Below are 27,966 nucleotides of genomic sequence, written 5' to 3'. Positions count from 1 at the left end.
GAGAGATAAAAGAAAAAAAAAAACCTCACGGCTCGCGTCGTTCACTTCAAAGAGTCGGCTCTAAGAGCCATTTCGTTCGCGAACGACCCATCACTACTTTCCACTCCTGATGATGCACCAGAACAAACGCAGCAGTGTGTGGGGAAGAAGAGCCAGCAGTCAGTTACGAGTTGGAGAGAATAGACAGGCTGTCCTCTCTTTGTGAAGGACTGATAGAAATAGCTCGTACAAACTCCGAAGTGCGTACAAACCCTGAAGCAGTACAAACTCCGAAACACTTAAACACTCCAAAACACGTAAAAACTTCAAAACACTTAAAAACTCCATAGCACGTACAAATTATTTGAATATATATGAGTGCTTGTGTATAAATACACAAACAATACACATATGCTTTCGATTGTGTAATTTAAGTGATCTAGGCAGCTCTGTTTTGGAAGTTTAGTTAATGCTAGAAATGTGTTTTGGAGTTTGTACGTGCTTTGGAGTTTGTAGGTGCTTTTTCTCTAGGGGCCACCGTATATATTTAAATAAAAACATATAGAAATAAAACCAATTTTTTTTTACATTAGTAATTCCTTTTTTGCATAATTTTATATTGTTGTTAATAATAAATCAATTTAAAGCAACAAAACAACCTGAAGAGCCTGTTGGGAGCCAAAAGAGCTGGCTCTTGGGCCGAGCGGAAAGAGCCGGAAATCCTATCACTAGTTGGTTGATGCATTTTGTCGAGCATAGCATTGTTATCACTTGGCGATTCCCCCATCCCTTCTGAACAAAACGGTCTAAGAATGACAGTTCTAGCCCCTGAGGGTAGGAAATTATAGCCATTTGTTTGAGGGAAATCCTCAATATGAGAAATAGACTGCAAAAAGCCAGTCTCTCTCTGTGCTAGTGATGTGCGGATCGATCCTGAAATATCGATTCCTCCGATACCAATCATTTATGTTCTAGAATTGATTCTCACATTAAAATATTGATATTTTAGTAATTTAGGGTAAATTTGTAGTTTATCATTAACAGGAACACAGTGGAAACAAAATATAACATTCGGATTGTCTACATTCAAAGGAACTACTTCCTCTTCCGCCTTCCATAGTCATGTGCGAAACATGGCTGTATAAATGTTTCGCAGCCCCTTGGCGCGCGCACTCACAACAATGGCTGAGCGTCATGTGCGGATATATTTTACCTCCACAAACAGCTGAGACGTGGTTTGTGATACATGTGGCAAAAAAGTGTTCCAAGAGTGAGGTGTTGTTGCCATACTAGGGAGACATTCAAAAGGGCTGTTTGGGGGGGGGGGGGGGGAGAGATACATTTTACAGGGTTTATTTATCGGATAAAATACGTTAAATGTCACCGTTATGGGGTGTCCAAATTCAGAGGCTGCTTCCACCTGAGGACCCGGCCTAAAGAAAGCCGGGTAGTACGTCACGAGCTCCCTCTGTGGAGTGAAACTCGGCCGTCTGCTCCTTGCTATCTAAAATATAACCGGGCACTGACTTAAACTCTCGACAGTCTCACATTTCTGTTTAATCAGTTTTCAGTTTGACGTTTATTCAGCTGTGTGAAAACCCCGGAGGAACCCTCCCGAGGGATTAATAAAGTTTAATTTAATCTAATCTAATAACTTTAATCTCAGCCAAACCAATTTACCCATGAACAAATAAAACACTGAAAAAGCCAAACAATAACATTTTAAAGTTATCAAAGTGACTTATATATCATGTTTAACCCGAGTAGTGAAAGACAGCGGTCGGCTCAGATATTTGAAGTTTACACAGCTACATTCTCACCTGACAATATGTTAAAAGTTTTTTGCAACCCAGAAAGAGAAATAAGAGTAATATTAAAAGTCGCTGCCGTCATTGTTGGAAACTGGAATTGGCTGGGCCGCACTATAAATTCTGCCATATGGTTTTTCAACTTTGTTGTCCGGGTGGAAAATCTGGAAAAATTCGGGAGAATGGTGGCTCCGGGAGATTTTCGGGAGGGGCACTGAAATTCGGTATTCTCCCGGAAAAATCGGGAGGGTTGGCATGTATGGTTGTGGCAACATCACTAACCTTGTCAAACACCTCAGAGTAAATCATATCACAGAATATGAGGAGCGTATGTTGAGACTGAAGAGGAGGAGAGGGACAGGTGCTGCTAGGGCGAGACAGACGTCTCTCAGGGAGTCCTTTAGTGCTGCAGGCAGGCAAGGTGTTCAAATAGGCACAACTTCAGTTTTTTTTAATTTCTATATGATGAGTTCTGCATTATTAAGTGATAAGAACAAGTAATCTGATGTCCTGTAATCATTATGATGCTATAATTTGAGATACAATAAAGTATCGGTATCGGATCAGTATCGTCGATACCACCCTGGATATTACTTGGTATCGGATCGGAAAGAAAGTTAGTGGTATCGCACATCACTACTCTGTGCGTGTGTAAAAGGCTGCAGCAGTAGCAGCTGTTTAGGCGGCAAACAGGCAGCCTCTGTGATTGGTGGATTCAAATTGAGCAGCTCGGCTGTTTGACTAACCTAGAAACATGCTGCTAACACTATTAACAGCCCCTGTTTGTTCACTTCCTGCTGTGTATGTGCGTGTGTGTCCCTCTGTGCATTTGTGTTTCAATATGTGTCCATATTTGTAATTGTGTGTATCTGCTGGCTGTTGTTTCTTTTTTAAAAATATCTGCCAATTTTTCACAATTGAACAAGTATATTTAAGAGAACCTGCATTTTTTTTCAGCTGTCCATTTTGCTTTTCCAATATTTCTTCTTAAGTCATTACTATTTTGTAAATAATAGTAATTCTGCTAGTTTTCAGTATTTGTGCTCAATATAATATTTCTGCTATTTTATAGGATTTGTGCTAAATATAGTATTTCTGCCAAAACATAGTATTTCTACTAGATATAGTATTTCTGCTTTATTAAAGTATTTCTACCAAATCATAGTATTACTGCTAAATCATAGTATTTGTGCCAAAACATAGTATTTGTGCCAAATCAAAGCTGCTAAATTATAGTATTTGAGTGAAATTGTAGTATTTTTGCTAAAACAGAGTATTGCTGCCAAATCATAGTAGCGTTTTATGTATAAAGAACTGTCTATTCTACTACTTATTGAAGAAAAAGAATCCACAAAAGATTATTTTTACTTTCTTTTATTTGTTCCAGATAAATTATAAATGATTTTTAAAAAAAATAATGAAATGCATCAGATGTCTCCATGCTTTCTTTTCTGCTGTAATTTTTTTTTCTTGAACATAAATTGGCCTATTGAAAATAAAATGTAGTAAGAAACACTACATTTTTTCAATAGGCCAATTTATGTTTAAAAAACCCCCAACAATCAAATGATCCCATCTGAGCAAGCACTGGGCAACGGTGGGAAGGAAAAACTCCTTTGTCTTAAAAAGAAGAAACCTTCGACAGAACCAGGCTCAGATGGTGCGGCTTCTGTCAAGACCGGTTGTGGGTGAGGTAGTTAAAAAACTACTCTAATGGTACAGCACTACAGCTTTTTGATGGAAATGGGTGGAAGGATGGGTGCTACACCTCGTTTCATTGGAGGTCTTACAGGTGGTCGGGGTGTATATTCAGCTTTTTTACAAATGAACGGCGGAGGGACAGGATTAGGTCGTGGAATTATAACTGGTTGGGCGGGAATAGGTTGCTTTCCACTTATGGATACAGGTGGAACACAAATCATATGAAAAGGTCTGTTAGTTGGCTTTTTCTTTGCTGGTGTGACTGGAGGAGCGGGTGTCAGCTCTGTCTTTTTCGGTCTAATGGGTGGCAGCGGAGTCCGCTGTAACTGTTGTTGATCAGATGTATCTTCCTGCTTACGTAGATGTATTTATGTTCCTCAAAAATGGCAATGTTTTTTTCAAGCTTACTCATTGCCTCTTCGAGAAACTTTTTGTAATTGTATTTGGTGTATTGTGGAGGGAAGAGAGCAAAAGGGAGGGATTGATTCTCAGAGTTTAACTCATTAAACCTCCTCTTTAGGCCCTTGAGAATGTTTTGTTTCTCCTGTTCGGGCAGTGGTTTAATTGTTTCCCGTTGTTTTGTTAACCAGGCATCATAGTCCTGCTTAGGCTTTTCTTTCTCTGCATTTGTTCTATGCAGGTAGCCTGGAACGATTCCGGAATCGTTTTTCTTTAAATAAAAGGGGACAAATCCTGATTTCTCAAGGAGTTTCTTGTCCCCTTTGCGTGTGTCCACACAAGCAGGTTGAGGCATGACTTTCTTCATGCCTGTGTGTTTTGTTTTTTTCCTGAATGTGTGTTCAGGTTTTTCGCCTTCTGGCCTCTGTGGGCACATTTCGCGATGAGATGGGGCCTTAACTGTTTCTGGACCCATGGTCCTGTGTTGGTGCTTATGTTGTTTATTTATTAATAGGAATACTTCCCTATATTTAGATATATACATTTTAGGTTTGGGTGGAGAAGCATGACTCTCCTTTGGGAGAATGTTATATGCGCTTTCTACTGGAAACATAATTCAATCGCTAGATTCAAATCACCTGCAAGGGAATTCTACAATTGTGTGTCGAGGCACCCGTATTTATGTGCTTTTATGGCCTTGCATGTGACATCTGCCTTTGATCTGTCATTTACCATGCATGTGACATCACGGTAACCTGTCTTTGTTCTGTCATTTAAGCCCCACCCCCTGGTTACTGTTGCTATTGTAACTATTATATTATGAATGCTGGTAGCTAGCATTACACACACACACACACACCTTTTGCCCAGTTTCCAGCTGCAGTCACCAAGACATGTTAATATATTTATTAATCAGCACTTTTAATTTGTTTACTTTTCCAAATGGTTAGTTCCTTATCAAATACATTGTTTCATCCTTTTTATCTGTGATGGCATTCGCTGGTAAAATCATCTGTGGTGTCTTTGAGGGAAAAATGATGGGAAAGAGCCTTTCCACTCCTGATGATGCACCAGAACAAACGCAGCAGTGTGTGGGGAAGAAGAGCCAGCAGTCAGCTACGAGTTGGAGAGAATAGACAGGCTGTCCTCTCTTTGTGAAGGACTGATAGAAAAATTTCAGCACATACAAATCTGTTGACAAAAAGACAAAGAAAGGATTTTAAACTTGTCAAGTTTCTTGTCGTCATTGTCCATGTTCACATGCAGCAACACAGAAAGCAGAGCTAACCATCACCACAGAGTAGTGACTCTTTAATGTGCTCACTGAATACATTTAGCTGTGTTTGTGGGAAGCTTGGGGGTGATCTTTTCACTGCACTCACGTTATAGTAGCTGGCCAACGGCCTTTTACTAGAACTAGTATGAATCTCCTCTGTGTCACACCCCCCACAGTCATTTTAACGGGTGAAAAGAAGCAGCTGGTAACTACACGTGTTCCAGTGGAGATGCTTGCTGTTTGCTTCTCCAACTTGGCCAACAACGAGCTTAGCAGTGACACAAACTGCAGTCCATTGAAGTAGCTGTTTGAAAACCAGGGAAAAAAAACAAAATTAAACCAAAAAGCAGGTAGTAGTTCAACTGTTGCATATTGTATAGGATAGGTTTCCGCTATCGCAGGAATGAAAAGATGCTCCATTGGACGCTTTCAATTCAATTCAATTCAATTTTATTTATATAGCGCCAAATCACAACAAAAGTTGCCTCAAGGCGCTTCATAGATACAGAGAAAAACCCAACAATCATATGACCCCCTATGAGCAAGCACTTTGGCGACAGTGGGAAGGAAAAACTCCCTTTTAACAGGAAGAAACCTCCGGCAGAACCAGGCTCAGGGAGGGGCGGCCATCTGCTGCGACCGGTTGGGGTGAGAGAAGGAAGACAGGATAAAAGACATGCTGTGGAAGAGAGACAGAGATTAATAACAGATATGATTCAATACAGAGAGGTCTATTAACACATAGTGAGTGAGAAAGGTGACTGGAAAGGAAAAACTCAATGCATCATGGGAATCCCCCGGCAGCCTACATCTATTGCAGCATAACTAAGGGAGGATTCAGGGTCACCTGGTCCAGCCCTAACTATATGCTTTAGCAAAAAGGAAAGTTTTAAGCCTAATCTTAAAAGTAGAGATAGTGTCTGTCTCCCGAATCCAAACTGGAAGCTGGTTCCACAGAAGAGGGGCCTGAAAACTGAAGGCTCTCCTCCCATTCTACTTTTAAATACTCTAGGAACAACAAGTAGGCCTGCAGAGCGGGAGCGAAGTGCTCTAATAGGGTGATATGGTACTACAAGGTCATTAAGATAAGATGGGGCCTGATTATTTAAGACCTTGTATGTGAGGAGCAGGATTTTGAATTCAATTCTGGATTTAACAGGAAGCCAATGAAGGGAAGCCAAAACAGGAGAAATATGCTCTCTCTTTCTAGTCCCTGTCAGTACTCTTGCTGCAGCATTTTGGATTAGCTGAAGGCTTTTCAGTGAGTTTTTTGGACATCCTGATAATAATGAATTGCAGTAGTCCAGCATGAACTAGTTTTTCAGCGTCAATCTGAGACAGGATATTTCTAATTTTAGAGATGTTGCGCAAATGGAAGAACGCAGTCTTACATATTTGTTTAATATGTGCGTTGAAGGACATATCCTGGTCAAAAATGACTCCAAGGTTCCTCACAGTGTTACTGGAGGCCAAGGTAATGCCATCCAGAGTAAGAATCTGGTTAGATACCATATTTCTAAGCTTTTCAGCGCAGAGTACAATGACCTCAGTTTTATCTGAGTTAAGAAGCAGAAAGTTAGTGGCCATCCAAGTCTTTATGTCTTTAAGACATTCCTGCAGTTTAACTAATTGGTAGTTTCACAGTGCTTACTGTGAAAGTAAAGAGAATGCACCATGGACATTACCTGTCTGAATAGATTTGTCTCAGTGATGCAAGCAAGTGACCTCTGGCTCACTAACCATCGCTGTTCCTCTTTCTCAGGGTCTCCCAGCCTACGACACTCCTGAGGTGTTTGGGCTGCACCCAAACGCAGACATAACCTTCCAGAGTAAACTGGCTAAGGACGTACTGGATACCATCCTCAGCATTCAGCCAAAAGACAGCTCATCAGGCGGAGGAGAAACCAGAGAAGCTGTAGTGTCCAGGCTGGCTGACGACATGCTGGAAAAACTGCCTCCTGACTACGTACCTTTTGAAGTAAGCCTATGTGTATTTGCTTTGCAGAGTGAAGTGTGCAAAGCAACATGTGCAATGTCACTCCACTCACCTTGTGTGCTGTGTGCTCCTCGTGGCTGGTGCAGGCGGAGAGGTGGGGTGTAGTGTTTTTGACAGTAGAGTGTAAAGAAGACCAGAAATAGAAAGGAGTGTGTGTGAATGCAGCTGGATCTTGTTTTATTTCGGTGGATGTGTCTCTACTTTTTTTCTTTTTTTTTTGTCGCTAAGAAAAAAAATGAGGTGAGAGTGTGACTTTTCTGAGGCGAGGTGCAAAGCTCATCATGGAAAACTGTCACCTCACAACACACCCCGCGAATGATGCTTTTACTGCTGCTTGCGTCACTGTCTCTTCACACAGGCCTCCAAAATAGGAAAAAATATGTTTTTTTAAAAGATGTTTTAAAATGAATACAGCCTGCATGTGGAGCAGAAAGGCCCGTCAGAAATACAGAATATCTTCATTCCTATATTTGTTTCATTTTCAGTGAAGCAAACATGAATTCACCAATACTAACAACAGTAGTAACTACAAATATGAAAAATGCAGCATAAAGCTCCACTTTAAATACAGTTTTTCCAGAGTAGATATTAAACTTTAGTGATCCCAGGTACATTTCCACATAATGAGATTGTGTGTTTTACACATCTCTGTTGATATAATCTTTTCTGCCTTAATAAAACCAGGTGAGAGAGCGTCTTCAGAAGATGGGTCCTTTCCAGCCTATGAACATCTTTCTGCGTCAGGAAGTCGATCGGATGCAGAGGATCATAGTTCTTGTCCGAAACACCTTGACAGACCTGAAGCTGGCTATTGATGGAACCATCATCATGAGTGAGAACCTGCGGGATGCCTTGGACTGCATGTACGATGCACGAATTCCTGCACGCTGGAAGAAGGTCAGTTGAGAGAATCACTGTGAGTTTATGTATGGGCTCAAATTGTTGTCATAAATATTTTGTACTTGTAAATCAGGATTTGTATGTGTAAAAAGAATTTGTGTGTGTCTAAAAAAGATTTGTATGTGTAAAAAGAATGTAACATTTTCTGTAAATTCTGTGAATCTCGGGCAGCTCAACTTGCCTGAAGTGTTTCCAGTTGGGCACCGTGTACCTGGAGTCCAGTGTTTTAACTGATGCATGAAACTATACATTTTTAGACATAAGTTGTAACGGCCGCCGGTTTTTTTTTGTGTGTGTGAGTATTTATTACACAGCGTGCTGCGGGGAAAAGCCTGTTCTAACGTTTGAGTCTAAGGTTTATTTTTTAGCACCTGACGGCTCTTTTTTGCTTCTCATCCGTAAACACTGCATACTCTTTCACATGATTCAGTTTATTTTGGAAAGTCTCAACAGGATCTTGAGCTTTATTGTGAAAAATAAAAATAATACATTTTTTATATGTGGAAAATAAACAAGCGGACACGCAATGGTTTTACCGTCGTTGTTGCTAACGACAACGCATACAAACAGGTGCTTGTCCGTCCGTAGTGTGGTTATATTAAATATAAGAGAAAGAGAGAAATTTAAGAAATTAATATAGCCACTACAGTGACCATCAAAACAATATTTTGCGACACCGCGAAACAAACAATAGCGTAAAATGAAACGTTAGATGTTTTTATATCGTTATCTGATATATATTGTTATATTGAACAGCCCTATGAAAGGTGATCGTTTTATCTCCGGTGAAAGCTTCTAACAACTATTCAATACAGAGTACTTGAGTACTAGACAGCCCAGAGGCACAAATTAATACCTCAGATCAGATTTTAGTGCTATCAGCTTTGTTATTTAGTGTCCTTGAGGTTTAGTTGTAGCACACGGGATAATTGATGCTCTTACAAGGGACATTGTCATTATCAGACCAAACTCTTAACTTCCACGTTTGGGCCGTGTTTGTGCTCCTTTTTTATCAATGTACTCATTGTTATAATTGTATACAAAGCACACAAATCCATCTCAGTGATAAAGGAAATGGAAAAAAGAAACTTTGTTCTGATGCCATACTAAAGCAAACAATAAAAAGCTAGGACTTCTTTAGGGCTTTTTGTTTTTTTAGAATTATTTAGCTGACAGTCAGGCTGCACTCACAAACACAGCATTGTTAGAATAATTCAGACTGGAATGGGATTCCTGGCTGCAACACCGATTTCTTTTACCTGCAGTTTTATCCTTTTTCTGAATCATTTGCCTCCAGTCTATTGTGTTCTGTTGTATTTTTTTCCCATTGTGTCAAGTCTCTTTTTTTCACTTGCCACACCATGTCTCATAATCCATGTCTTATCTCCCCTTTTCTTCTCAGAGCCACCGGGATGACATGTTTCAGCGTTTTATTGTACTCTTTTGCTCATGTTATTGTTTGTCTGTCTACTTGTTGTTTTCAGTCATCGTGGGCCTCCAGCACCCTGGGGTTCTGGTTCACGGAGCTGCTTGAGCGGAACCGTCAGTTCCAGGCCTGGATCTTTGAAGGGAGACCCAACTGCTTCTGGATGACAGGTTTCTTCAACCCGCAGGGCTTCCTGACAGCCATGAGACAGGTACGCACGACATCAGGCTACCTACCATTTACCCACAGCAAGGGAAAAGACCAGATGGCACGCAGAGGGAGAAGCAGGCACACAGCCACATTTACACACGCATGCAAACATGCAGAGACACAAACACATACACAGGGACCTGCAAGTAGTAGTAGTTATTTTTTTACAATGCATGAAATTCATTTTGCATTCAGATAATATGCTAAATTTGTCTTTAAATCCTACCCCTGTTGTGAATTCTGCAGGCACAAGCATGGTAAATGGCAATTTTGTATGAAATTGCCATTCCTAGTCTTCCTCTCTGACCATTTCTATCTATTGGTGCCATTTGTGTGCTCTGATCTGGCCAATATTGGTAGATTGGCAGCAAGTGGAAATAGTTTTATGGGGAAACAACATCTGTATCATAACTGTATTTTACGCCTGCCATCTGTGGTTCCAATTTTGCATCACAAGTACATGACAGCAAATGTATGTTTAAAGTTTTCTGGAAAAGTGAGAGCAGATGGGATCTTCAACTTGAAGAGATTTTGAATGTTAAATAATTTATTTAGCAAACCCAGTGATTTATCAGTTCTGAAAGGCTGTAATGTTTAATTCAATTCAATTGTATTTATATAGCTCCAAATCACAACAACAGTCACCTCAAGGTGCTTCACATTGTAAGGTAAAAACCCTACAATAATATAGAAACAAAAAAAAAAAAAAAATCAGACGACCCATCTTTGAGAAAACAATTGGTGACAGTGGGGAGAAAAAACTCCCTTTTAACAGGAAGAAACCTCCAGCAGAACCAGGCTCAGGGAGGGGCGGCCATCTGCCTTGATTGGGGCAGATGGAAACAAGACAGGAGCAATACAACAAATATTTAAAGAGCTTATGTATATGAAGATAATTGAGTGCAGTTACATACGACAGGCTCAAGCTTGTATCATTGCTCTTGTAAGGTAAAATTCCTCCATGCTACTGAACTTTTATCTTGAGGGTTTGAATCTAATAGTTTGCTGAACATATACTTTGATTGGTGGCTTAAATCAGTGTGTTTTTAACTGAATTTGGTGGTAAACAGGAGTCTTATTACATACAGTAACAGTGAAAATGAACTGAAGTGTAGACCTGAGAGTTGCAGTATACACTGAGTAAAGGATTCTACTTCCAAGTGAATATTTTGAAGAGCCTGGATCTTTCACCTGGATAAAGGAAATATTGAGTATGTAGATTTCTGTATTTTACTAAGAAGAGATTTGTTTGACTACTGATAGATACCAAATATAGCCCTCAGTCCTACCACTGAGCTTCTCAGGAGATGTACGTGTTCTCTGATTCTGTGTAATGTGCCTGAAGTTGCTAGCTTGTTTTATGTGAGATGCTTATGTGCCTGCCTTTGTCATTTGTTATCAGTCTCTGTCTCTCCCAAGTTTGCCCACTAAGGATTTATTTTTTCAAACTTAAAAATGAGAAAAAAATGACTGAGGCCATAAAATACTCACATTTCACTTAATTTGTCATACTGGAGTTATTTTTTTCTTTTTGCAACATCATCTCACAAAACAACTCCTGTGATGGAGTGCACTTATCTCCCAGTAGTGTATTTTGGTCTTCCTATTGTTACAGACCTTTTATCGAAATTGATTTTCATGTGGGAAAACCATTTCAAAATGTCACTTCTGTCATTTATGTGCCATTCACATGTACTCGCAGGAGATCACTCGGGCGAACAAGGGCTGTGCCCTGGACCGCATGGTGCTGTGCAACGAGGTGACGAAGTGGATGAAGGATGACATCAACCAGCCGCCCACAGAGGGAGTGTACGTCTATGGTCTTTACCTGGAGGGAGCTGGCTGGGACCGCCGCAACTGCAAACTTATTGACTCCAAACCCAAAGTTCTCTTTGAGATGATGCCGGTGATCAGGATGTATGCTGAGAATAATGGTGAGTTTTATTATTTAGGAACAGTGTGGAGGGGAAATAAAAAAACAAATCTTTTGGTGGAGCAGCTTTATATCCTACCTGTCTTCTCAATGTTTGCATCCCACACAGTCACTCATTGGATGTAACATTTAAATGTCAAGCAGAATAAGTGTTATTTATTTTGTCTGGGAATAGATCACCAGCAGTATGTGGCACAGTGTTTGTTCTGGATAAGGCCAAAGTATATTCAGACAGACACAGACCCCCATGGATGCCTGCGAGCAAGGCTTCCTGGGAAATGAACTAATGATCCAATGATACGCATAATGCGGTTTGTTTACACCGCGTCCCCTCCCAGCATTTCCCATACGAAGGCAGCCTGCTACGTTTGAGTGTGTGTCAGTGCAAAGGAGACTGCTAAAGGGATGCTTCAGTAGACAAGTGCTTGGTGTGTGTGCCGTGCACGTGTGCAGGCATGAGGTACAAGAGGTTGGAAAGCTGCTCTACTTAATTTTCACTCATTCAAAGGGATTAGTTCCATCTTTGTCCACATACAGTGTCGTTTGTAAAGACACAGCAAGCCTGTTTGTTTGCTCTGAGAAAATTATTTTTAGTTTTTTCCCTGCTGATGCATGAGCAAGGAGCACTGCTGTTGCTATTCTACTGGCAGACTAACAGCAAAACAAGCAGCAGACTGGCTAAAGAACTATAAAATGGTGCTGAGGGAGTACTGGGTAATAAGCGTGCTCTCCTAATTCGAGCTATCTAATTCGAGCAGATTCCTAACTACATAAAAACAGATGGTTTTTTTGAGCACAGCTGGGTGTCCCAGTGGCATCTCTGCACTGATGTAAATATTTCATTGAATTGAAATGATTCTAGTTAGAAACACAATTAAGGCACAGTTTGGCAGCTGCTGCTCTCTCTCATTAGTTTTCATGAAAAATGCCATTTTTGATTTTTCTCTTTCCACTTTCTGCAGCAAATGCCGTGTTTCTTTTCTGTGTTGCAGGTGTAAAAGACTCCCGCCTCTATTCCTGTCCAATCTACAAGAAGCCCACCAGGACAGACGTAAACTACATTGCAGCTGTAGACCTGAAAACCTCCCTTCCTCCAGAATACTGGATCCTCCGTGGAGTGGCGCTCCTTTGTGACGTCAAATGACTGTTTCATAATGAACACTGACACATACAGCCGTTATTCATTTTCCCTCAGTTATAGGGATAGTTAAGTGTGCAGGATTGAAAAGCTCTCATCAAGGTTAAATCTATTTTTAGCATCATTTCTGTATGAGGGAAATATGCAGCTCCATAGTGAAGGAACAAACAAAGTGACTAACACATTTTTACAGTCAGTGTCAGGAATTGTGGATAGATACTGGGTTTTTCTGTGCAGTCAGGCCAAGGTCAGACCCAGAATTAGCACGTTCAAAAACATCATGTCAGTGTTTTTTTTTTTTTTTTACTAGAGGTTAACAGAAGCATAGATGTCTGTACTGTGGCTGCTAAAGGTCCTGTGTAAATGTTCTAATACTCTGGTGTGAAGCCCCCTGTCTCTTTGGGTTTCCTCTTTTCATTCAGACTAGTTGGCCCAAAATTATCTAATCACCATGTTTTTCCAGACATATCGTAGCCATCTGCATGCTCACCCAGTGTCAAGTCTGTACAGTATTCTAGTGACATCGTCAGCTCATTTGATTACTCACACAGTACAGTTTAATTTGACGAATAATATCAGTTCAGCACGTACTGTACGGCTTTTCATTACGAGTATTGCAAATCCTGACATGTTAATGAACTGAGCTTGTCATATTCGAAGAATCCTGAGGGAAAATAAAGGCACTGTAGCACTGAAATACATAGAAATTTTAATTAAGTTTTTACAAAAAACAACTTGCATCATCAAAACATCAAAACACTTTTTTGGTAGTATTTTCTTTTCTTATAAAACCACCATATCATATGTGATCTAAAGCTACCCTGTACACAAGTCAGGCATGGATTTCCCAAGAAAGTCTTAAATGTTTGGAGTTTTTTAATTGAACCTGTTTTGTAAATCTTTGTGGCTCACCGGGGCCAGGTGCATATAAAACTGTGTACCCACAAACAAAAGTCTGCATTCTTTCTGTCAGGTTCGCAATATAAAGTGCATGCTAAGATAAAACATTTTATAGCAAAGTTTGTAGAGTCACCAAATGTGTCATGTTATGTGTGTCTGGATGCCATTTTAACCTTTGTCCCGCCTTCCCACATTCAAATCAACTTTTATTTACAAAAAAGAGAGATGAGCTCATGTGCAGATGCAAACTGGATCCAAAGATGAAATAACAGTTTACCACTTTAACATTGAAGGAATTTACTTTAGTGTAGGACCTTAGAGAAGCTTTAATGTATGCTGTTTATTTTAACTCAAAGGCTGGGTAAACTGTATTTAAATGACAATCCGTCACATGAATTCAGTTTAGGCTTACAGTGCCAAATCACAACAACAAGGTGCTTTCTACTGTAACATACAGACCTTACAGTTGGTAATCTGGATGAATGATGACAAAATTGTAACCTTCATAATGTGTGTTTGTCAGGTTTTTTTGGTCATTTTAACTCACACTGAATCAGACTACATATTTAACTGCTGAAAATAACATTACGAAGTCACCGTTGAGGATTTTATTCTATTATTTATTTTATTAAATCATCCAAGAAAACTTGGAAGAAAAAGACACATGATTTTACAGAAAGGTTTATCATTCATGTTTTCATTTTAATCTCTTATTTATTCTGCTTGTGGCTCTAAAAAAAACAACAACAAAAAAAAAACCACCCCCAACTATGTACACCTGTTTTTAAGTGTGCAAAGGGTGTCCATTGTTATGGCACATCCTGTTATAAACTGCATGAAAGCAATGTGTTTGTACACATCTCAAGTCATTTATGCAACTGGCCCCAGATTTTCCATTTTCAGCAAGCACTGACAAATCTGATCAATGTCCTAATCACGTCAGTCAATGCAGCCAAGGAGAAACTGGAAAGACTGTTTTGGAAAACACCGCCCTGCATGAATATCAGAATATATTCATAGATTCTACTTTTCATTTGTTTTTCCCATTATAGTCCTAGACTGTTTGTAAAACACATCTAAGACTTGGTGCTTCTAACAAGGTCGATGGACTTATGTACACATGGTACACCTTGTTTTCTGGCTGTTTTTTTTTTCTTCTTAACAAGACACATTTTACCTTTGCAACAGTGTCTGTGACATTTTCACTTGTATTGGTTTGACCTTTGCTTTCATTTTAATATCAGATTTTTCATTTCTGGCCTTTTGTGTTACCCTAGGACTTTGCTTGAGTTCGGGAAGCAGGTAAAAGTTAGTGGTTAATTCATAACCTCTGTTGTCTTCGGGGCGCCAAAGTCTTTATAAGACTCTGCTGAAAATTGTTGCCATGCAGTTATTCTTCTGCATTCATATGGTGCTGAAATAACACAAACAATGAGTTCCCAAACGGAGAACACACATAAATCCCCTTCAATTGAGAACAGCAGCTCAACAAATCCAGCCAAAACTGTGATGTAGTTGTTGGCGTCTGTACACAAAAAAAAAAAATGGTAGAACAATGAAAATGTTTGGTGCCAAGAGTTGGTAAATGGTGCAATTAAAGCAGATAAAAGTACAAAGACAAGAAACTGTCTTCCTAACTCTGGAAATGCTGCCATCTTAGGGATGCAGAGTCAAAAGTTATTTGGCATCCAAACTGTATCCTGTAGGGTGAGATTGGTTTTGATGCACCTTGCTGATAATGGGTTTTTTGATAAAGCAACTACCACAAGCCTCCCAGAACTGAGGCAGAATATTAATTCAGCCCATTGGAGATTTTTACTCTCATTGAACTTGTACATTATTACATCAGACTTACTTGTGCAACTGTGTTTTTTCCAGCTCCCACATTCACATTACAGTATATTTTTAGGTGTTACTGCCTATCTCCTGTACATGCTACACTTACAGTTACATAAGTGACAAAATGTATACTACAGCTGTGGCATAGGTAATTTGTAATGCAACAGTAAATCTGATTTTTTACCTCCTTGTAGATCAGGTCCCTTTATGCCCCACACTTTATAAAAGCAGCACTGAGAAATTCAAACCTCTTCAATCTGAAACAAAAGTCTTCGTGCCTGTGTAAATCAGGCTCAGGGCATTACGTTCCCCTGTGACAGTGACCGAGTCATCTCCGTGTGCACAAAGAAGGTCCTAAGCTCTCCTTTGCCCTTGACATTGATGATGCCTCTACAAGAGCACATGTACCCCAAGGTTAGAAGGATGTCACTCGTCTCCTCCGTCACCTGCAGGGAGAACCAGATGGGTGATGACCATTTTGCTCATCTAACATGACTGAATTAAATTCCTACAGGCAAAAATACTCAGCTGTCCACGGGAAAATTCTGCTGACCATTAACTCATCAGTAAACGGTTCTTCTTCGATGCAGTGCTTCATTAAAATCCACTGACAGCAGGATTGCGGTTGGATACGTCTTGTTTAAAGTCTAACATTTACGTTCATTTTTAGCCCTAACAGCAAAATGTGTGAGTCAAGCAGAGTTGCCAACACTGGTGCATATTTGGATTCGGTCGTTAATAGATGAAGAAAACAAAAACATAAAAATTCAATGTGTAAGTTAAAGCAAGAGAGTCTCCCAAAGCACAAAGATGAAATACTGTGTGAACAACAAGCAAACAACATTGAAAGCCTGGGAATTTTACCATGAGTAAAAGTGACATTCTGGTAGGCAATATCAATGCTACTTTAAAAGAAATTGTCTTATTTCTGCCTTCTATCTGTCTTAAAATATCAACCGGAAATCATGGAATGCAATTGTGAGCTCTGTAGTTGTGCCGCACTGCACAGCAGATGGCTCTATCAAATGTGTACAGGCCGCGAAATGTAATACAGCCCTCTGAAGACTGAATGATTGCCACAGCCACATGCCATGCAGCAGCTGAAAAACCATTCTGTCTTATCAGTGCTCAGACATGACATAAAATAGGATTTGATGATGCCATGTGATGTCAAGACGATGAGATGTCCTCGCTGTAATAAATGGCACATAAGGAAGAAGAGTTTTATCTTTTTAAGCATCCGTATTGCCATTTAAATGTCTGCAGTATGAAGAAGGAGGTCTGCTGGTCCTATGAAAGAAACTATCAGAATAAAATACCAGCTGATGTTTGACAGCTGTCTTAACATTTAGTATTGCAGTGAATAGGCAGGGTAGTGGGTTTTTTATTTATGTCTTTAAACTCAAACGTTCCCCAAATCATTTACCTGTATTTTCCCCAGGACTCCGGTGCTGTCCATTCTGCTGGCTACATTCACAGTGTTTCCCCAGATATCATACTGGGGTTTCTGGGCCCCAATGACTCCAGCTATCACTGGACCATGGTTAATACCTGACAAAGGAAACATTTTAGTAAACCTTTCACAGCTGATCCTTAATACAGTGTCCCTAATGCTGCCATTCATTTGGAATTACCTTATTATTTTATAGTTACAAATATAAACTGCTTTTTTAGATTTCCTACTTGTTGAAAATGTATCAAAATCAAATGTTGATACCACTGATTAATTATTGAGTGCTGCTCAAAGCCGACTTGAGCAGGAACCCTACTGCTTTGAGAACGAACAAAGCTTTTCACAAGATTTCATCAGAACATGAAACGGAGGGCGAGCTAAATGCAGCTCAACTCTTAATCCCCAGCAGTCTGGAGGCTGTTCGCAGCACTGAGATGACACTGGGCCTCTCTTTGACTGAGCTTCTGACTGTTGAATTGTTGGAAATTGCAATCTGCTCGAGTGTGCAGGAGGCGCATACAGTCTCACAGCTACTGGTTCTGTCCAGTCCCAGTGGGTGAGGGTGTGTACGGCTCTCTCATGGAGCATTTTCAGCCCCATCTGGAAGCAGCAGGGATGTACAGTCACTCACACGCACACTGCTGAGTTAATGGTGCATCCCATGCTGAGATCTTAAGACACAGGTTGAAGGTATTGAACTCTTGACTCTTATTGCACAGAGGGAGCTGGGGTATGCCTTCCTGCTGTTCTACCTCTTATTTTAGTCTTACTGCATAAATAAGCATTATTTTCTTGTTTTGTTTTTTTCAGACATCTGTGCATTTCTCTTACTTTCTGTCAAGATAATAAAATTACTCTACATCTTACTGGAACTCTACACAAACAAGGGATGCATAGAGGCTCTATGACAGTGCAATTTTGGATGTATTGCAGTCAAGCTGATTCCTGCTTTTTGTACAAACTCTAGAAGTGGGATTCCAGAAAATATCATAACGAGAAGGCGGCAACAAGGAATGAAACTCTCACCCCACTGCAGTGATAGTATCTTGTTACATCATGTCATTTACCTGAAATGAGCTGTGGAATTTAATTAATCAGTTTAAATCACTCATTTTCAATTCTCATGTGAGGTCAGTACACTTAAATATGTGAAAGATTACAGTGTAGTCCTGTATATATAAAATATTATATATATTTTTCTATTGTATACTTTGTATTTAATTTCAGCTTCTCTGCATAACTCACCAACTCTGAGTTTGAAGTCATTGAACGAGTGTTTGTTGATAAGATCCAGTTTTCCCATCAAGGCAAATGCAAACTCTACCATGGTCCCTATGTGCATATACTGCCTGTCATGTTCCTGGGAAACATAAAAAAGCACAACTAGAAACACATTAGGTTCTCGCATAATGTGCATACGGCAGTCACACAAAAATGATGATGTCTTTGTAATGGGCCTACCTGTGATGTGTATTCAGGCCCTGGCGATGTGTTCAGCCCAGTAGCAGCCATATAAGTGCTGCCAATGGTCTTGATCTTTTCCACACCGCTGAACTTCGGTTTGGAAAGCAACTACACATGGAAATACAAACATAGCTCAACTGAATAAAACCCAAATTTATAGCAGCACAGACAATAAAACCTAATTGTATGAATCTGTAAAAAGCAATACTCTTCACTGAGTGAAGCAGTGCAATGGTATCACGGTTTCGGTCTGTTTTTGTGGTGATCTGGGTATTTACCTCATCAAAGTCAGCAATGATTTCGTTGAGGAGCCTGAGGCACTCTAATCCTTCTTTGTTGACGTCAGACTCAGTGTAGAACTCTTTAAAGTCTGGGATAGAGGCAAACATGACACACACCAGGTCGTAGGACTGGTGGTACAGATCCTGCATGACAAAGAGAAGCAGAAGACAGAGTGGAGTCGTTAGCTTGTGCAGGTGCAAAACAATGCTGTAAAATTTATTATGAAACTGATAAATTACAGATGAAGAGATTTTGAAAGACAAATATGGGATCTGCACCGCATATTGGGGGTTTTCTGTCTTTTATTCAGACCTAAAAAAAACTTCACAACAAGTAAAAATCAATCACTGGGCAGCACATGAAACATAATTGACAAATTAAAGGAGGCAAATCACCCAAACCACCATCCAAAAAAACAACAAACAGTTGCTTTAAATCTCATTAGAGCATCTTGTTCTTGGACCCTGTTCAAGAACAGAAATGAAGTCAACTGCTGACTCGTCACTCAGGATTTCTGCAGCAGATGCTGCTCTCCTGTTTAATCTTACATGACCTCCAGGATGCCACATTCTCTGAACTCCCTCAGATCTAAAACTTCAGGGGATGTAACAGGATTTACAGCGATGAATGAGTCATGCGAGGCATCATACTGTCACACTACAAAACAAGTGTCAGGTTCATTTAAAGTTTGCACTTTCAAAATAAAAATCTGAGCTTTAGCCCTTATTATTTTAATAAACAACCAATGAATATTTCAGTTTAAATTAATCACACATTTTAAAACAGTGTATTCAACATTTTGCATTTGACAATTGTGTCTTGATATCCTGAATTAAACATCCCTCTTTTGTGATGCATCAGCGAATGAACGCAAAAGAACTTTGCATATAAACAAGCACTTTGAAGTCCTCTGTGTAATTCTACATTCATTAGTCCTGTAGCTATTGTGAAAATAAAATCTGGATAATGTTACATTTACATTAGTTATTATTATAAAAAACACCACACATTATAAATTCCTACCTCATTCTTCCAGTTACGGGCCAGGAAGTGCTCTGCGACATGCGCAGGCAGGACATTCTCCAGCAAAACGCGGTTGAGGTTCTCCATGGTTTCAATCTCCTCACACTCCTTCTTGAACTTGTTCTTCCAGAGAAAGTCTAACCTACAGTAATATTCATTCTGTTACAAGAGGACACAGAGGTAAAGAGACTGAAGGTATAGCTGTACAGTTTTCTTCCAAGAAGTCACAGAGAAAAACAGAAACAGCCACAAATATGGACACTAACAAGCCTTAGGACATGAATTATTGGACATGATTATATTTTTTCCTTTTCTTCAGCACTCACACCTCAGGTAGTCTGTGATGGCAACTCTAGTCAATCCTGTTTAACTGTCATATGCAGTGAACTGATCTGGTAAATAAAAATCACCAACCAAGGAAAAACGTGCTCGCAGGATGGGACAATTATGATCAAGCACTGCAGATGACCGGATTGGACAGCACAAATATAACCACATGTTTCAGCCAGCAACAAAGATAGAGGCAGTGATTTAAAAACTGTGTGTACACAAATCAGAAGCGCGTGTAACACTTTAGATATTAATAAATAGAATTTATTATTTGTGGTGCAGATATAATTACACCTTATGGTAGAGACAACTACTTCAGTAATTTGTATTCTTGAAATACATTTAACTCTTTCTGAAAAGCACATTTAGATAAAGGGACGACCATGTGGAAACTGATGTGGAATCCCGCAGAAGCTCATCAACATCATCCAACAGCTTTATGAAGACTCGTCCTGCCAGATCATCCACAATGGAAAACTGACCAACCCCTGCGCAGTGAAAACTGGACTGAGGCAAGGCTGCATGCTGTCACCAACAATCTTCCTGATCGTCATGGGCTGGATCATGAGAAGAACCACAGAGGGCAGCAACACCGGCATCCAGTGGACCCTCACCAAACAGCTGGAGGACCTGGATTTTGCAGACAATATCAGCCTTCTGTCCCATAAGCAGCAACATGCACAGTCCAAGCTTACACGGCTCGCTGAGGAGGCAGAAAAAACCGGCCTGAAGATCAATGTCAGAAAAACAGAGGTGATGCGGTTGAACAACTGACAAGAACATCCAATGCAGCTACAGGGACAAGACTTGGTGGAAACCAACCGCTTCGTCTACCTAGGAAGCATAGTCAACAGCGATGGCGGCGCAGATGAAGACGTTAGGAGCCGGATCAACAAAGCAAGGCTTGCATTCAACACCCTGCGACCCATCTGGAACTCCAAAGCCTTATCTCAGCGCAGCAAGATCTGCATCTTCAACAGCAACGTGAAAGCAGTCCTCCTGTATGGGTCCGAGACGTGGCGAGTGACCAACACCACTACCAGCAAGATACAGATTTTCATCAACACTTGCGACACATCCTCAACATCAGAGGGCCTGAGAAGATCTCAAACACAGACCTGTGGAAGGGAACCAGCCAGAACCCGGTCAGTCAAGACATCAAGAAGAGAAAATGGGGCTGGATAGGCCACATACTTCGAAAACCACTAAACAACGTCACAAGGCAAGCACTGGACTGGAACCTTCAAGGGAAAAGGAAAGTGGGGCGACCCAAACAGACATGGAGAAGATCTGTCGAGAGCGAAGTGAAGTGCGCCGGAAAGACGTGGACCCAGCTGAAGAGAACGGCCCAGAACAGAGACCATTGGCGTGGGGTTGTTGCGACCCTATGCTCCACTAGGAGTCTACAGGAAAATTGATTAAGTGTCAGTATCCACTTCTGTTGTAGCTTTTCAGGACATCCACAGCATCCACAGTGAAAACCATTTCCAGCAGCCTTGCTGACAGTACACAGTAGAGCCCAGGTGATCAGCTCCATCCCATTTAAAAATGAAACAGCAATATTCCTTTGACCACGCCTACTCTCCCTGAGTGACAAAATCCTGAATGTGACACTATTCTAACCCATGCAAAGTAATACACTTTAATTATGATATACTGTGTACATGTATAACAAAAAAAAAAGAATCTGCATTTCTTACGCAAAATACTGGTGAAAAAACTCTTTAGACGCTTTTAGCATCAAGGTCTGAGCGATCTTCCAGGATGGTGATAATATTTTCCAGAGAACTGAGTGGTCAATAGGAAGTAACGATGTAGCTCTTTATTTGCTTATCTTAAACATAACCTCCTCCATTGCACTTTAAGTGTATAGGTTACTTCCCTAACCAAAAAATCCTTCTTCATATAGTACAGGCCTCAGGCTGATTTGTACAAATATGATGCTCCAATTCTCGTACATAATTAGAACAATTCAGCAGAACCCCAAACAAGTCAGAGTAAAGAACATGTTACTCTCCAGCCTCTGGTTTCTCTCTCACTACTAAATCTCAAATTACATCTGAGTAACAGCAGACTTGCTGATGTAAATCGCTGCCCCTGAGTGACTGAGGGAGGTTACACAAATTGGTCTAAAGATGCCTCTCTTTCAGTGTGTCACAGCAGCCAAAAAGCTTAACCATTTCTACCAAGTTCACTGATTGATTTTCACTTAGAAGATAAATGAGAGCCACTGTTTTTTCCTCACAAAGCTCTGAGATAATAAAGAGATACAGAGAGAGAGGCAGAACCAGCAGCATCAGAGCTACAAATTTGTCTGAATTTATAATCATCCAAAGCATCGCTGTTGTGACATATAAGAAATCCATGAGTCACGTAAAACGTTAGTGGCATTAAAATGTGTTAATCTATGAGAGACCATTAAGGGTCAAAGAATCTAAAGGAAGGTAGGTAAAAGATAAGGCTAAAGCTTAGCAATGCTCTCAACAGCCAAAAGACTAAGCTAGCAGCTGGTAAGAACAAATCACATGGGAAAATTTCTAAATCAGAGGATTTTTTTTTTTTTTTTTTTTTTACATTTTGCAAATACAGTAAAAATAATTTTCCATCAACATCCAAAACTCGCAGCTAAAAAGAATGGAAAAAGTCCAATGATGGTGTAATAATGGCACACAGATGAAAACTTCTTTTCTTTTAGCGATATACTGTGCAGCAGGAGACAGATGACAACGCCATTCAGACTATTACAGCTTAGACTTACCTGCCTGGCAAGCACAAGCAGAGTGATGAAGAAGATAAAGAGGGATATAGAGCCCATAGTCTTCAGGTCTTTGAGAACTCCTGGTCTTAAAGGGCAGGAAAAAAATAGACAAATGTTTTTGTAAGATAAGAAAAAGATAAAGACAGAGATAAAATGTGACTGAACAACAACAAAAAAAAGAACAGCAAAAGAGGGCTAGAAAACTAAAAGTTATAGATGAGAAAGGGAATTTTTGACTGCAGTCAGTAGAGATGTCTAGCAGAGCGTTTTATTCCAACCTGTCACTTAATTAAGACTGTCGCTTCTGCTTTGCTGTGACAAGAGCTTGTTTACTGGATGCGTTTCGGAGGGGGGTTAGCCCTCCTGCAAGGTTGGATCGACTAGAGACATTTCTCAAGAAGGGAAAAAAAGCAAGTGTTCATGATCCTCAGAGATACAGCTCTGCAAAAACTCTTGAATATAAAACTTCAGTCTTCCACTATCATAAAAAGCAAGGTTTTATCAACGTAGACTCCCACACAGTCCAAGCCCAAAGCATATTGGATGAAAGCTGATGCTAAAAACATTTAAACTGTCAAAAGACCTGCATTCTAATATAAGGAAGCACATTTTACATTTTCACTCTTAATCTTATCTGTGCTCGAGCTCAGTAAACAGCCGAGTAAACAGCACGCAAGTTCTGCATTTATCTGGCTGACTTGATCAGTTCTCTACACAGACATTAATTCACCACACTGGTCTTAACACAGATGGGTTGGTTTGAAGAAAAAACTGGAGATGAAAAGTAGACACACTGCAGCTGTGATTCTTCTTCCTTTTTTAATTAAAGAAATAACAGCTGTTAAGATTTTTCCAACTAGAAAAATTATCAAAACTTTTCAGATTTATCAGTTTTACAGTCTGGGACAGTAACGTCCATAACCAGACAGAAAAGTGCCGTCCTTGGTGGGAAATCAGACAATTTAGACATCTGCTGACATTTATTTGCTCACAAAGAAGAAGCTAATGATGCTTTAGACGTCAAAAATGTTTATGTTAGAAATTACATTCAAAAACCTGTCTTCCAGCTCAGAAGAAATCCATATTTTCTAGTGAAATTACAATTGATGTCATAATCTGTAAGTAATTCAGTTACGCTCATCTATGGGGGAAGATTTGTCTCTTCATGTCCCAACATCTCTATAGTCTCTCTTAGCAGCTCAGCTCAGCTGTGACTTGGAGGACAGAGCAAAAACTTCCTTTGCATGAGTTAAATAATAACAGCCATTTAATACTGTGATGGCAAGTCTGAGTTTATCAAATACTGGGTGACATCCTGAAAGATGGGAGCGCCTCTGATCCAATAATAGAAAGAAGCCTTGTGATGTTTCAATTTAACATGAGTAGACAGAAACAAGCAGAAACATTTTGGTGCCATTTATTTTACAAGAAGTAACAGTAACTCATAAAACATATTTCTCATACTACATCATGTTTAATTGATTCTTATATACTACCCATATATAGACACTTGTTTTTATAAAGTTTGGCACTTCCTATCATATCCTTCCATCATAGCACGATTAGCTTTTTCCTTTTCTTTCTGCATGGGTGGGTGCATCATGGCACATAGGGAAACTATTCAATGAAGCTTGGTCTCTGACTTTTTAAAATATAGATTTTAACTCTAAAGCAGTTGTCTACTTCACTAGTGAATAAGTGGTGCATTAACATTTTACTGCTATAAAATCTTAAGCCAACCCATCCACCTCCTCTTTTATCGTAGCATGCCTTATAGCTGCAAAAAAAATATAATTTACTATTTCTCAGTTTGCTCAGAACTTCCTCCTCGGGCTACCATCACAGTCTCCTAACCCTCTTTGACTGTTTTCATCCATCTCATGCTCCCCCCGAAGTGTTCCTGTTTTTCACTTTAAGCCTACCTGTCAAGGCTTTCGGTCTCGTACAGAAATCTGCTGTATTCGTCCAGCAGAGAGGCATGTGTTTGTAGGATAATGACATTGTAGACCACAACTGCTGTCAACATGATAATCATCTTCAGCTCGTAGTTTATCCTCAGGAACACTGAGCAGGAGATCAGACCCAGGATGCAACTGTAAATTAAATACTATACAGAAGAAGGAGGAGGCGTAACTGTAAATTTGTAGAAAAACAAAAACCTAAAGTAACAAATTTCTGAATAAAGTATGATGATGATGTTTGTCTTACAGGAAGGTAGAAATTGTTTTTCCCAGAGAGGGTGATTAGTTCCTCATTATTGTAAAACAGTGTTTCATTGGATGAATTGTAATTAGGAACTGGAGGCAGCGCGCTGTCTTCCAAAAAGAACTAGAAGAAAAACACAAAGTCAACAGAAATTCAGGACCACAGGAAACAATCCAGGGAATTGTCATGCAAATTATAAATACGCTTTCTCTGCCTGCCTCTTTGCACATCAGCATGAGACAAGATGAAGTAGTCTGCATTAGACTTGCAGGAGGAAAATAGAATCTTGTTAGATAAGAGGCCAATAGTGACAAGCATTCAACAACGTCGTTTAAAGTGAACCTGCAGGATAAAATGAGGATTGGCTGCCCCGCTGAGCAAAGCCAGGTTAATTTGGTTCATACGCCCTGAGCGATTGACCCAAGTCAGACGCAAAATACGATTATAATCTCTGGAATCGATTTGTGTGAAGGTCTAAACCAGGGTCCTGACATTGTGCTTTATCACGCAGCTTCCTTTCAAGCCTCAGGCTTCCATCCCACCTTTGTCTGAGGCTTTATGTTTTGATGGGCTTCCTTGTCTACAAAAATAAACCTCAATCAGATAAATCGGAAAATAAATATAGAAAATCAAAGCAACGATGTAAATGTTAAATACAGCATTCAGTCATCACTGCACACAAATTGTCTTGGCACTTTTATGAAATGCTGGGTAAACAATCTTCTGGTCTAAGGAGCCAATTGATAGACTCACTGCAAAGAAACAATGCAAGATATTTGCTCTGCAGTTAAATATTTTTCAGGCTTAATTTACAAGCAAGAAAAAAAAGAAAAAAGGAAGAGGGGAGGGGAAGGGCATATTAATGAATGCTACATAACAATATTTTCCACAGGCTCTAAACATGATGACTGACTTGCTTCTTGCTGCAGTAAATGACGATATCATTTTTATATTATTCATTTGTATTCTGCAAGGTTGTTAAGAATATAATTTTAAAGAGATGTTGTGAGATAACATGCCGCATTTTACTTTCTAATTATGCTGCAGTTACAAATATGAGATGTGTTATCAGAAGGACTGCTATATATATTTCTTGTAAAGCCTGAAAGGTGTGGTCCCACTCCCTCAGTGTAGTACCTGCACATCGAAAAAGCTTACCATGTTGAAGACTGCCATTATAAGTATTAGAGCTGTGGTTGTCATGGTGAGAGTGATGCGGGGCCATGGTTTGTTGGCAATAATAACTGATGACCTCAGCAACCACATCCAAGAAGTGGAGGTGCTTTTACTGCAGTGCTGCAGGAACACGTAGACACACAACACACAAATGCAATAAGGTATGAAAGAGCTGGGATATAATGTCACAAATATGTCACGTGCAAAGGAAGCCAGAACGATGGACAAGCTAGTTACAATAATCTCAACAACCAAGTGCTAAAGAGCAAACTCATTGCTATTGTTGACTAAAGATAATTAGTGTGACATAAACTAAACTAAACATAAGTTCAGACACAGAAGCAACACTTTCTGATTAACCTGTATTTCCTCAGCAGGGCAAAGGAAAGATTTCGAGAGCCATATAATGATGGAGAGGGTTCCACTTAAGTTCATAGCAATTAATCCCAACATTTTAATTTCAACACAAATGAAATAACAGAGCTGCAAAATTACAACTTTAAGTGACTTTATCATGAACAACACTGTTTAGAAATGATCAACAATAATAATTTTTATTAGAAACTACTTGTAATAGTACCTGTGTTTCTTTTGTTATTATTATAATTAAATAAAGACAAAATTGGATATTAACTAGATTGAAACCCTGGTTCAAAAAGGAAATTAATATTATTTTGAGTCACTTTAGAGCAACAGAGACTGTGCAATCGTGCACCTCATTTCTAACCCCGGCAGCACAACATAGCCACTTTATACTTAATGTTTACTGTTTATTATCAAAGATTTATTGAAATCTTCCTGTGGCAGGTCAGTTACAGACAGTTTGTTCCATTGTGAAGCCATGAGAGCGAGAACCCAAATCGTTTACTTGATTATCTCAGAGCAAATATCAGAGCATCACTAGGGCTGAGTGGATGTGACGTTTAAATAGCTCAGAGATGTAAATTGCAATATACTAAGGATGGCAGACTATTTTATACCACAGGGAAAATTGGAAATGTAGAGTTAGTGAGGCAATCATTTTGGTCTGAAATCAAGATATTTGTGGACCATTTTGTTAGAACAGCTATTTGGATGCCTGGAACTTAAATGTAAATGATGAATGAAGTGAAATGAAAGCATTTCAAGTTGATCAATGTAAGAGACGTGAGTGCTTACGTAAGATTCAATTAGTCACTTTTAAATAACTTTGCTACTTAAGATAAAAGACTCCGCGGCAAAGATTTCTTAAAGCAAAGAGGTCTCCCTTTTGTGTATTTCTGTTTATATATATATATATATATATATTTAATTTTCTAAATAAACAGAAGCTATTTTCAGTGACTAAAAAAGGCTAAGTCTAAATAGGTAAAAAAACAAAAACTGACTGGTCAAAGATGTTCAGTGCTTCCAATCCAGGAAAGAAATTATAAATAAGTATTATTTAAATGTGAAAATGTATCATATTTAGTTTATCTAACTCACAAGAGGTATTTGACATGTGGTCTGACAAAAGGAATCATAAAATTTACCGTAGGCTGATTCTGTGTTATTACACAGTAGCCCTGCAAGCATCTTCCTGAGATACTGTAAATTTCCCAATAAGCAGACATTTTCATGACACGACATGAAACAGAGCACGAACCAAACAATTCCGATAAAAAGGAAACAGGTTGTTTATAAAGTGTTTTTCTAGTTTTGTCTTTAAAGAGTTCAGCGACATCCACGGGGAGCCGAGGTCAGAACCAGCAGCTGATGCACACTTACTAAGAATTAAAGCCATCAAAGAAT

General features: G+C 39.5%; 2 protein-coding genes and 1 pseudogene across 6 annotated transcripts in view; 1 reads left to right on the top strand and 2 right to left on the bottom strand.

Moving 5' to 3' along the window:
• dnah5 (dynein, axonemal, heavy chain 5) overlaps positions 1–14,410 on the top strand; it is a 115,328-nt gene extending 100,918 nt beyond the window's left edge. For all 3 annotated transcript variants that reach the window (XM_085176265.1, XM_085176264.1, XM_085176266.1), the window contains 5 exons: positions 6,926–7,141; positions 7,844–8,056; positions 9,544–9,696; positions 11,398–11,629; positions 12,621–14,410. In XM_085176265.1, coding sequence (XP_085032391.1) covers positions 6,926–7,141; positions 7,844–8,056; positions 9,544–9,696; positions 11,398–11,629; positions 12,621–12,772 — 966 coding nt within the window. In that variant the 3' untranslated portion in view covers positions 12,773–14,410. The remainder of the gene's footprint in view (positions 1–6,925; positions 7,142–7,843; positions 8,057–9,543; positions 9,697–11,397; positions 11,630–12,620) is intronic.
• LOC146507839 (enkurin-like) lies at positions 3,199–4,619 on the bottom strand (annotated as a pseudogene).
• Positions 13,459–27,966, bottom strand: part of adcy2a (adenylate cyclase 2a) — a 69,057-nt gene continuing 54,549 nt past the window's right edge. For all 3 annotated transcript variants that reach the window (XM_085176268.1, XM_085176270.1, XM_085176267.1), the window contains 10 exons: positions 26,179–26,316; positions 25,024–25,143; positions 24,738–24,922; positions 22,816–22,900; positions 19,728–19,886; positions 18,701–18,847; positions 18,420–18,530; positions 18,204–18,318; positions 16,932–17,056; positions 13,459–15,951 (listed from right to left, as the gene is read on the bottom strand). In XM_085176268.1, the coding sequence (XP_085032394.1) occupies positions 15,799–15,951; positions 16,932–17,056; positions 18,204–18,318; positions 18,420–18,530; positions 18,701–18,847; positions 19,728–19,886; positions 22,816–22,900; positions 24,738–24,922; positions 25,024–25,143; positions 26,179–26,316 (1,338 nt within the window). In that variant the 3' untranslated portion in view covers positions 13,459–15,798. The remainder of the gene's footprint in view (positions 15,952–16,931; positions 17,057–18,203; positions 18,319–18,419; positions 18,531–18,700; positions 18,848–19,727; positions 19,887–22,815; positions 22,901–24,737; positions 24,923–25,023; positions 25,144–26,178; positions 26,317–27,966) is intronic.

The sequence above is a fragment of the Neolamprologus multifasciatus genome, chromosome 11 (assembly GCF_963576455.1).
Source record: "Neolamprologus multifasciatus chromosome 11, fNeoMul1.2, whole genome shotgun sequence".
In the NCBI taxonomy this organism is placed as follows: domain Eukaryota; kingdom Metazoa; phylum Chordata; class Actinopteri; order Cichliformes; family Cichlidae; genus Neolamprologus; species Neolamprologus multifasciatus.
This window is presented reverse-complemented; position numbering and strand designations above follow the sequence as displayed.